The 12,169-nt window shown below is 41.7% G+C and overlaps 1 protein-coding gene across 1 annotated transcript in view; it reads left to right on the top strand.

The window, feature by feature from the left end:
- LOC137342006 (uncharacterized) overlaps positions 1-6,433 on the top strand; it is a 41,641-nt gene extending 35,208 nt beyond the window's left edge. Inside the window, exons 6-7 of the mRNA XM_068005582.1 lie at positions 922-1,038; positions 4,594-6,433. Of these exons, the coding sequence (XP_067861683.1) occupies positions 922-1,038; positions 4,594-4,795 (319 nt within the window). The 3' untranslated portion in view covers positions 4,796-6,433. The remainder of the gene's footprint in view (positions 1-921; positions 1,039-4,593) is intronic.
- Positions 6,434-12,169: the final 5,736 nt, after the last annotated feature.

Raw genomic sequence — 12,169 nt, 5'->3', positions numbered from 1 at the left:
CTCCTGGATCCCCATACCTGCCTCACTCGCAGTCACACCCTCCTGTCCCTGACCACGTGCCAATTTTACAGTATTTAGTCTAAGGGGCGTGACTATCTCCTGGATCAAAGTGTCTAGGTAACTTTCTCCCTCCCTGATGCCTCGCAATGTCTGCAGCTTGGACTCCAGCTCCTCAACTCAGAGCCGAAGTTCCTCGAGCTGCAGACACTTACCGCAGATGTAGTCGCCCTGGACAAAACTGTCCAGTAGCTCCCACATATTGCAGCTGCAACACATCTCCTGCCCTGTCATAACTATTTTATTTATTTAATTTATTACTACAATGCCAATCAAATTATTTTTAGGTTGAAACAAGTACTGGCCTTGTTCAATTTATTAAATTAAGTTTAGTTTTTAAAAAAAAAAATAGTTCTATGCTATAGGTTACTCAGCCCACAGTCCTAAGAAAGAAGAAAACAGAAGAGATATTCACCACCAACCACCTACCTGCCTTACCTGTGACATCACACTGCAGTTTGGTTTTGTTGTTGCTGTGACCCGCTCTCGGTACGCTCCTCTCCGCTCTCGGTACGCTCCTCTCCGCTCTCAGTACGCTCCTCTCCGCTCTCGGTACGCTCCTCTCCGCTCTCGGTACGCTCCTCTCCGCTCTCGGTACACTCCTCTCCGCTCTCGGTACACTCCTCTCCGCTCTCTAATCAAAAGCACCTCACCCCTTACTGCACCGAATCCCCTCGCTCACCAAATTCCCAATTATAGACTCTGTCGAAACCAGACTCCGTCGATAGCTGCTACTCTGCTCCCTCACTCCGGCCACCACAGAATTTTCTACGTTTATGAAAAGGATCTAGAAATACTTGTTTCATTGACTACTGTGCGACTTTAGTCACTTTACGGATTTACGTTTAAATGATGTGTTTGTAGTTTTGTGGATCTGAGAGTTCCTGAGAGTGACCACAGCATTCAACCTGTCAAAAGTATCCACTCTGAGCTGCTGGCTGCGAACCATTTTAACAGGCTGCGTTCAACAGGGATCCATAGGTAAGTAGAAAGCTTTCTGTTTCAATGTCTACCTGCAGAAGTGATCTGACAGAATCCACTCTTGTGTTATTCTATGCCTTTTTAATTGGTGATATAATGTAGAACTGTCTGCAGGTATCTTAAGAAATGGATGCTGCTGGTTTCTCAGGACACACAAAGCCCTGAAGATGTCATCCTGGAGCAAGTATGAGCATTCCCAATGCCATAATGTGTTTTTCTTTTAAAACTACCCTGGTTTAGATGTTGGTGGTTAGCTCTGCATTTGAACTTCTGTGTAAAAGGGACTGAGTTCTTTGCGCTCTCTTTCTCCAACTTCCAGCTATTAGCTTGCCCCGTCTTCATTTATGATATGGAGTGGAGTTCAGATTGCAGTGGGAAGTCACAAGTATTAGGGGAGGTACAAATAATACTGAACTGATCAGGAAAGTCAAAAATGGTTCATTTAAGCTACAGATTAGCAGAGTTGGGTAAAATAGAAGAGCACTTCCTAAAGAAATAAGGACATGCACAAAGTGCTTGCTGGAGTATTCCAAGTCCTCTTCTAGTAAATGTTTCACAGCTTTCACATCACTTTAGCAGAATGGTTTCCTGTTAATGAAACCAGATATTAACACTTTAAACTCGTATTGTGATCGTAGGTTATTCTTGACGGCAATTGAGAAACCGCTTTAGATTGATTATATGAACATGTGACATTGAGACTTAATCTTAATCTTAAACCAACCTTTTAATTTATAATTAGCTCTGTTTTAAAACAGTGTTGTGAGGATTGTTTAACATCCTCTTGTGCATCCCCTAGTGGCCCCAGTGAATAGGGCCACTAAGGTACGCACAAGATAAACTCGCAGGTAGTGACAGCGAAATGGCAGAAATATCGAACAGCTACTTTGCCAGTATTTGTCAGGGAAACTAACAAGGTGGGCTTGACATTAGAAGAAGAGATCAAAAAAAATAAAAACATTAAAGATAGAAGGGGGGGGGAGATAATTGATAAACTGATCAAGCTTAGAGAGGATAAAACCCTGGTCCAGATGGATTGCATCCACGAACATTAATAGAAGTTAGAGAGGAGATAGCAGAGGCGCTATTAGATATATTAAAACTTCATTAGAAAAGGGACTAGTGCCAGAGGACTGGCGGACAGCTAATGTGATTCCCATTCTTAAAAAGGGAGATAGAACAAGCCCAGGGGACTATAGACCAATTAGCTTAACGTCGATGGTAGGAAAGATAATGGAATCTTTACTCAAAGATATAATAGAAAAACATCTAGAAAATGAAAATATACTAAAGAATAGTCAGCACGGATTTTAAAAGGGAAGGTCATGCTTGACCAACCTTATTGAATTCTTTGAGGAAGTAACAGAAAGGGTAGGCAAGGGTAATGTAGTAGATGTAATATATTTGGAGTTTCAAAAGGCCTTTGATAAGGTAACGCATTGTAGACTATTGACTACGGTCAGAGCATTAGGCCATAAAAAAGGCAAATTGAGCAGTGGGGTTCATTTCTAGAGGAATAGAATTGAAAAGCAGAGAAGTTATGTTAAACTTGTATGGAACCTGATTAGGCTACACTTGGAGTACTGTGCACAGTTCTGGTCTCCATACTATAGAAAGGATATAGAGGCATTGGAGAGGGTGCAAAAAAGATTCACAAGGATGATACCAGAACTGAGAGGGTACACTTATCAGGAAAGGCTGAACATGCTGGGGCTCTTTTCTGTAGAAAAGAGAAGGCTGAGGGGTGACCTGATAGAGGTCTTTAAGATAATGGAAGGGTTTGATAGAGTAAATGTAGAGAAAATGTTTCCGCTTGTGGGAACTAGAGGTCATAAATATAAGATAGTCACTAATAAATCCAAAAGGGAATTCAGGATAACTTCTTTACCCAGGGTGGTAAGAATGTGGAGTAGTTGAGGCAAATAACAGATGCATTTTAGGGGAAGCTAGATAAGCACATAAGGGAGAAAGGAATAGATGGGTATGCGATAGGGTTAGATAAAGTAGGGAGGGAGGAGGTTCGTGCAGAGTATAAACACTGGCATAGGCCATTTGGGCGAATGGACTATTGTGCTGTAGTTTCGATGTATCATTGGTACCAATGTGCTATGGGAAAAAAAATCATACTTAAGACAACGTGCTTTAATGTGCAGTACACTTCATCTGTGATACTCTCAACTAATCACCTCAAATTGCTTCAATTCCTGCTGCAACACATCATCACTTACTCACCAATAATCTGCTTATCGATGCTCAGTTTGGGTTCCGCCAGGACCACTCGGCTCCAGACCTCATTACAGCCTTGGTCAAACATGGACAAAAGATCTGAATTCCAGGGGTGAGGTGAGAGGGACTGCCCTTGACATCAAGGCAGTATTTGACCATGTGAAGTCAATGGCAATCAGGGGCAAAAGGCTCCAGTGGCTGGAGTCATACCTAGCACAAAGGAAGATGGCAGTGTTTGTTGGAGGCCAATCACCTCAGCCCCAGGACATTGCTGCAGGAGTTCCTCAGGGCAGTGTCCTAGGCCCAACCATCTTCAGCTGCTTCATCAATGACCATCCCTCCATCATAAGGTCAGAAATGGGGATGTTCGCTGATGATTGCACAGTGTTCAGTTCCATTCGCAACCCCTCAGATAATGAAGGTGTCCGTGCCCGCATGCAGCAAGACCTGGACAAATCCAGGCTTGGGCTGATAAGTGGCAAGTAACATTCGCGCCAGACAATGACCATCTCCAACAAGAGAGAGTCTAACCACCTCCCATTGACATTCAACGGCATTACCATCGCCGAATCCCCCACCATCAACATCTAGACCTCTACCACCTAGAAGGACAAGGGCAGCGGCACATGGGAACAACACCACCTGCACGTTCCCCTCCAAGTCACACACCATCCCGACTTGGAAATATATCGCCGTTCCTTTGTCGTCGCTGGGTTAAAATCCTGGAACACCCTTCCTAACAGCACTGTGGGAGAACCTTCACCACACGGACTGCAGCAGTTCAAGGCGGCGGCTCACCACCACCTTCTCAAGGGCAATTAGGGATGGGCAATAAATGCTGGCCTTGCCAGTGACGTCCGCATCCCATGAGCGAATTTTTAAAAAAGTGTACCACCGCCAAAGTTTGGTGTTTAATTCTTAAAATGAGGTATCCGCGCAGTAATTTCATTTTTGTCATGCATTGGGCAATAAATGGATTGTGTTCTACTAAACACCAGTGGTTATTCTGCCCATATAGTATTCATCTCCTGCTCCTGATGTTATCACTTTAATATTTTATTACTATTGCGCTGCTTGAAAGGGTGTTGGAAGCAGATTCAATCGTGGCTTTCAAAAAGGAATTGGATAAATATTTGAAGGCAAAAAATTTGCAGGGCTGCAGGGAAAGCGGGAGACTGGGACTAACTGGATTGCTCTTACAAAGAGCCGGCACGGGCTTGATGGGCCGAATGGCCTCCTTCTGTGCTGTAACCATTCTATGATTCTAATTTGATGTCATGGTATTGCTCTTTGTTTTAAAGAACAAACTCCTGTCGTCTCCTCTTTTAGGTCTCCAGGTGGAACTCCGACCAAAATTGCCAAGAGTCGGCCAGCACAGGAAGGGGAAGTGAGCTCTCCTGCGTCTGCCTTTAATACAACGTTGCTGAATAAATTTCGCAACACCAAGAGCCCAGCGGAGAGTGCTCCACGATCGCCATCTACCAGCGACAGTGACAACTCTGGATTTGCCACACCTCCAGGGAGCCCGTGAGAGAGAGAGACCCCCTGCAACTTCATTTCCCAACAGTGACTGAAACCTCTGGCTCTGCCAAGGAATCATACTGAGCCGAAAAAGGTTTTACCATAAATTTCTGATCTTGGTCAAGCATTGGAGTGAAGAAGGCGTGAGCCTATGTAATAGAAGCACTTACTGCCAAAGCAAATTGCTGATGATACAAAACAACTTGCAGAAAAAGTCCTTACTTTAACACAGACAGCAAGAATAATTTCATCCATTCGCTCCTACTGTGCCATCTTTTCTGCTTAAAAAAGGCCTGTTACAAAACTCCAGTATTAACAAGCATTACTAGCGTTTGGGACAATCTTATTACTTTATAGTGCTTTATAATTCAAAGCTATTAACTTGCAACTCTTGATATATTCTACCTTTTCCAAGAACTTAGCAGCTGGATGCAGATCAGGTTCACATCTGGGAACATCCCAACTCTGGCTTCCTATGCAGCTTCTTTTTGATTATTTGATTCAGAAATAAACAGGGTGAGAGAAAGAGTTTTGATTTTAATTGAGTAAAAGAAAACTTTAGAAAGGAGTGTACTTCTAACCATATCTTTGCAAAGTCAATCCCCACGCTGGTGTATCTTAAATAGCATAGATCTCTAAGAATCTTAAGAGCAGTGGTTTTCAAACTTTCCTATATGGGGAGCCCCATCAAATATTTTAAACACTCCCAGGGGACCCTTCTAAACCTTGAGGGATGCAATGCAAGTTGTGCCCTGATACACACTCTAGTAATGTAAATTATTTTGCTTCTGTTACTTATCTACAGAAGCGCTAAAATCACTGCAACATATTGTAATCCATTAACTGTTTAACATTCGTAAAATCAACACCTCCATTTCTTATTTCTCTGACTTATTGTAAATTCAACAGGATTATTCCCATGGTTATGAAGAAAGTTGAAGTGGAGCTTGTATAATACCAATGATGAAGGTGCCAAAAGTGCAATTTTTCTGTTCACAGCTTTTTAAACTTGAGGTGAGAAGGCTAATTCGTGACCAGTTTAATTATATATTTTATCTGCCATCTGAAGTTCGAGTTACAGGATTGTGTCTGACGGGAGCATCACAAAGGGAGGCTATTGATGTGCAGCTGGTGGCTCCTACCATGAGAAACCAAAGACTGCTCCCGGGTCCTGAGCCATAGAAAACTGTTGATGGACAATATGCTACCTGAACGGCAAAGCATTGTTCAAAACACTTCTCGAAATCCATCATCAGCTTTATGGTCCATCCCCTGGCCAGCAGACCACCCCACTCCTTTCTCGGTGCAATCTCAAAGGTGCATTTTAGATATGGCTTTTGTTCGCTGCTTCCCTTGCAGAACTCTTGGGAACCAATCACAAACCTTCAAAGGGTCTGCACACCCCAGTTTGGAAACCACTGTCTTTGAGAAGGCGACTGAACAGGATTCTGTCCTTAAAGGGTCTTTGCTTATATAATGGTCTGTAGTATTAATGCAACAAAACTAAACCAGTGATGAATGGCCTTGAGGACTTTCTAAGCAAGCTTTAATATTTGCACTCATTGAATCAAAATCTGAAGTTTTATCTGAGGGGTTAGGCTGAAGTGTTTATTCTAATGAAAAATAAATTCTGTTTTATATCCTACAATGTTGCATTTCAATATATTGTGGCTGCATCATTTAGTCAGTTACCAAAGATCTTAATTTTATGACAGTACCAAAGACAGTACAATTTTAATATATGTATGATGCCCCCTCTCTTGTGGGTATCACAATATTGAGAGTTCACCTGTTTTGGTCATAGTCCTTCTGTACTGAAGAATTGTTTCTGCCCGTGTCCATCGGTTCTCAAAGATAACACTCAGTAATTTTTTTTAAAACTGTACTCAACACTGTATATGTGCAGGGTGACAGGATTCAGGTTTGATTCCTCCATTATTGTCCCTAATCTAAGTTGTGTTGTTGTGGGAAGGTGCTGAGCAGAGACCAGGTGCCACCATTGTGTTGGGGGAGGGAGGGAGAGAGAGAGAGAGAGAGAGAACTGTCCCTCTCTGCTTGTTTGCTTCTTGGTAGCTAGCTCAGAGCATCATTAATGGAGGTATTAAGTTGTGTGTGATGTGTAGTCCCATGGGAGAAAAAAAAAGGGAAAATTAAGAAAAATACCTCAATACATCAAAGTTACAGCAGGGATAAAGGTCATTCGGCCCAACTAGTCTGTGCTGGAATTTACCCTCCATGCGAGCATTTAGTTCTAATCGCGTTTACCCATCCTGTTCCTCTTCAACACTTTTCTTTCATCCACCTATCCAATCTTGTGTTGAATGTTGATGTCATTTCTGCCTCAGCCACTAACTCTGGAAGTGAATTCCACAGCCTCACAACTTTCTGTGTAAAGAAGTTTCCTTTTCTAAATCTCTTATATTTAGTTTTGTATCTATTGCCCCTCATTCCAGACCCCTCAACTACTTAAAACAGTCTGCTTCTATCTGAAGCAAAATACTGCAGATGCTGGAAATCTGAAATAAAAACAGAAAATGCTGGAAATACTCAGCAAGTCAGGCAGCATCTGCAGAGAAAGAGTTAACGGTGACCTTTCGTCAGAATTGGAAGTAGTCTATCTACCCGGTCCCATTCATTCATAATTTTAAATACTAATATTATATCACCCTATAATCTGTACTGTTATAGCGAAAAAAAACAATTTTTTGTTAATGTTGTGAACCTGTACTGTCCATACAGAATGCTAGTTCTTTGTGCTTCATATCTTTGTGCTTTTATTGACAAAATGATCTAACTCTGAGGCACAAAAATTCTTTGCAATTGACCTTGAATTAAATTCAAATCCATGCAGGAGAGTAGTCTTGTGAATTTAATGAAGCAGGTCTTCAGTATAATAAATATCTTGATTCTACTGGTGAGTCTTGTAATATGAATTTCTCAAAGAAATTTTAAAATTAACCTGGAATGTTTAAATTGGATGCTTGTGAGGCAAAGCCTGATTTGATTCTCCTTTCTCTTATCACCAGTATTATATTCAGTAACAAAAGAACTTTATGCTTTGGATTGAAGAAAATTAATTGAATTTTTTTGAGGCAATCAGTGTATAGACAAATGTAAATATGGTTTCTCAGCAGGCATTTGATACGGTGACTATCAGTTGTACAGAGCCTTGGGCAGACCCCATCTGGAGTACTGTTGGTTTTTTTTTTGGCACTTAACCTCAGGAAAGATATATTGGCCGTGGAAGTGTTACAGTACAGATTCACCAGAATGATACCAAGGGTTAATGGGTTAAATTATAAGGACAGGTTGTATAAACCTGGCTTGTATTCCCTTGAGTTTAGATGGTTTATGGGTGACCTAATTAATGTATTTAAAATGATTTAAGGGATTCCATAGGGTAAATTGGGACTTTTTAGACTGGAACATAAAAGGTTAATAGGGATCTTAGGTTTTCCAAATTATGAAAGGTTTTTGGGAGGGTGAAAGATTGTTTCCACTGAGTAGCAAAAAGTCTGAGGATTATTACTGGAAGGGGGAGGTTAGAAATTATTTTTAAAGTTTATTGCAACGTGGAATGCCAAATCACACATGGCTATTGATGCAGAGACAATAACATCATTTTAAAAGGGAATTGGATAGGTATTTGAAAAGGAAGAATATTAAAGGATATGGGAGAAGGACAAGGGAATGGTACCTGGAGTATTAAGGAACAATCACGGGCATGTGAGGCCCAATGGCCGCCTCCTATACTGTAATTGTCAACGGTGTCGTCTTTTGAAAGAGATGTTAAACCGAGGTCCCATCTGCCTGTTCAGGTGGATGTGAAAGGTACCATGGTACTATTCAGAGAAGAGCAAGGATTTGTTCGGGTGTCCTGGGCAACATTTATTTCTTAATTAACACCACCAAAAACAGATCAACTGGTTATTTATCTCATTTGCTGTTTGTGGTGCCTTGCTATACGCAGATTGGTTGCCACATTTGCCTACAAAATAATGGTTACAACACTTCCAAATAATTCATTAACTGGAGCACTTTGGTATAGCTTGAGGATGTGAATGGTGCTATGTAAATACAAGTCTTCATTTCTATGATTCTAAGATTGTTGCTTTATTTTCATTCAACTTTTGAAAACTGGAATCTGACCATTTTACTCATGTGAAAACTTATATCAGCAATCCTCTAGTTCAGGTGTCTTGCAATAATTTGTACCTGAGCAGCTGTGAAATTCTGCCTCAAAAAGTAAATGTAGATACTTTCTATAATGGTAAAGCATTTGCTCATCACAGTGTGTTGTCAGCCTGCTGATCGACTTCAGCAAACTTTAGGCAATCTTCTGAAGAAGAGATTATTTTGCTTATTTCAGACTATTGGAACTGTTAAGATGGTTGATGCGCCAATCCCTCCAGTAACGGAAGCTTTGTTGTACGTACAATGTTGGGGATTTACAAATATAGGATAGTGGAATTTTATGCTGAGGATCCTCCTACTGCAGCTGCATTTACTTTTTTTTAAAACAAATGTCTATAAAACTCACGAGCTGAACGCTAGTGGATTCAATACTCAGGACTCAATCAAATGAGCTACTCAATGGCTAAACAAACACTTATCAACCCATTTTTACATTCTGTAAGAACCGATTTTATAGGATGTATTTTTATTTCCTGAATTCTTGCTTCATTTGTCTGTGACTTTATGTTGTTAAGTTTGTGTATGAGCTTTGCAAACAAACCCATTTGTCTTTGTTTAGGGTAGAGTAAATGGCATATTGCTGTATGATTAATCTCTGCCATCTAGCTGTAAAATCTGCTAATATTTGTGAAGAATGCTTTCTTGCAATTTAAACCAGCAGTCTCGTCTACACTTTTGTTTGTTTCATGTAACTGCTTTCAATGCATAAAAGAAATAGAAGATTACACACTGTATATTTTATTGTTTACCACTGTGATGCCCCATTAAAGGCTACTGTTATTAAAAAGTACTCAAATCAAAGCTCTAACATTGGTCTCCATCTGTTAAAGGCGTGGCTCTTTGCTGGGGTTGTGGTACTTCACCCAGTGGCCTTTCTTCATGTGTGAACCTTGGTGTATGGCTGTTGACTATTCAACTTGAGGCATCACTACCAGATGAGACCATGTGCTCACACAGCATCTGGGCATCCTCTCACTTGCAGCAGGGATCACTGGATCATGTTCAGGAGCATGAACCCTGGACGAATTTTTTTCTTGTGCCATTCCAGCTCAGCTCAGCAATCTCAAAACAGCCGGTTTCTTTCCTGTCTGTACAGTTGACTCAGACATTCATTGCATGAACCTGATCAAGCACTGGGGAAGTGTTTACTGAAGTATGATTCAGTTGGAATCTACTCTAGTTCACTTTGCTAAACAAACCCACGTAACTATTCAACAGACCAACTGTCTCAGTAATAAATTTAGTTCCATTTAATTTTTGATGCTATTCTTGTATGGTCTTCACTGGAGGGTAACTTTGACCCTTTTGTTTTATTGCATACTGTTATATAATTGTACATTCTATCACTATAGCCAATTTATTCTAAAAGTAATATTTGCATTTATAAACTATTGCAGCAAAATAGTGTGTTGTCCATGGCATTTTTTTAATAATACCTTTTGGGATTTAAAAAAAGTGTTACTTTCTTTAAGTGAAGTCTTTGATACAAAACAACCCAGGAACAGATGATAGGCTAGAAATTCGTCCGTGTAGTGCCCGTTGTGTAGGCGCTATGCAGCCTCCTGAAGTTCCAAAATGGCATTTAGAACCCACGCACACGTTTGTAGCGTGAGGTGCACTGGACGCCATCTTGGTAAAAGGGTTTGCACAGGAGCAGATAATGAATGCTGGTTGCATGTAAAGTAAGGACAATATGCATTAGATCAATGTGCAATGCTGGTTTGAAGGGATAGACACCATTTTGGCACTTAACACTGCAGCCAATGCACTGTCTGAACCATGACCATCTGAACATGTCTTAGCCTGGTGAACCCCCCACCAGGGCCATTTAGAGGGACCATGCTGGATTTACAGGTTAGTTGCTGGATTGTTGGTTCTGGCTGCTGATGCAGTTGTACCTGTTTTTGGAGGTCTCCTATACTTGAAAACTAGGGGACAGTCTAACATTTAGAGCCAGGACTTGCAGGAGTGAAGTTAGGAAACGCTTCTACACGCAAAGGGTGTGAGAAGTTTAGAACTCTTCCACAGACAATAATTGGTGCTAGCTCACTTGTTAATTTTAAGTCTGAGATTGATGGATTTTTGTTAACCAAGGGTATTAAGGGATATGTGGCTAAGGTAGGTATATGGGGTTAGGTCACAGATCTCACTGAATGGTGGAGCAGGCTCGAGTGGCTAAATGCCACTGCCACTTGCTGCCTCCTGTTATGCACCACCTTCTGCAAGAAAGCGGGACGTGTGTCGGTGAGACGATGCATCTGATTGGAAGAGTTGAGTACTGATTGAAAGAATTTGTTGGTAGGTGGGCAATGGGGGAGGTGTAGAACGTGGAGCAGTGGATGTGGCTAATGGTGCAGTTAGTAGGAGATGCCATTTGACAGTTGACCTCACTCTCCTTGACCAGTTGTGTCAAAGCATTGAACTTCCTGCACTGCATCCATGTTTGTGGTGCTATGTGCCTGCCATTGACTTTGTCCCCTACTGCCTCGGAAGCATATGTCTGGAGGGCCTCTTGCCCCACTGAGGATATAAGGTGTCCCTCCTTCTGACCATCTCATGCACCAAGGTCTCCAGTGCATCTGCAGAGAACCTTGGTGCATGCTCTCGCGCAGGCCTGGTATAAACTCAGATCAGCAGATTGGTGAGGTCTGGTGTGCAGATTGGAGGATGTAGGATTTAGTAGTGCGCAACCTTTATCCAATGTTTTAACATAACTCATCAGTTTGTAAACATAGGGATGGGACCTGCATCTGTGTTTTACATATGCGATGTCTGATATCCATGCGGACCTGTATCATATATTTTGTACTTTTTTCATATGGTCCAGGCTGCCTTTAAGAGGTGTGAGCAGCTCACGCATGATTTGGGCCCCCTGCTAGTGAGAAGTGCTGATGCTGGAAAGAACATTGTGGCTAGGCCTCCATGACGTGGCAGCACAAATCTAATGTGCTGCCTGCGTCGGGACCACTGGGCGTAGGCTAATCGCGCACCGCGATGCCTATGCCCAGATTCGGGCCTTATCCAATTTAACCCCTGATATGTCTGAGGTAGGTAACAGGGAGACATCTATTGTGTATTAAATTAGTGTCAGCCTTGGTTCCATGGTAGCACTCTTCCCCTCTGAATCATAAGGCCATGGGTTCAAGCCCCACTCCAGGACTTCAGCATGTAATCAAGGGTGATACTTAAG

The sequence above is a fragment of the Heptranchias perlo genome, chromosome 25 (assembly GCF_035084215.1).
Source record: "Heptranchias perlo isolate sHepPer1 chromosome 25, sHepPer1.hap1, whole genome shotgun sequence".
Lineage (NCBI taxonomy): Eukaryota > Metazoa > Chordata > Chondrichthyes > Hexanchiformes > Hexanchidae > Heptranchias > Heptranchias perlo.
This window is presented reverse-complemented; position numbering and strand designations above follow the sequence as displayed.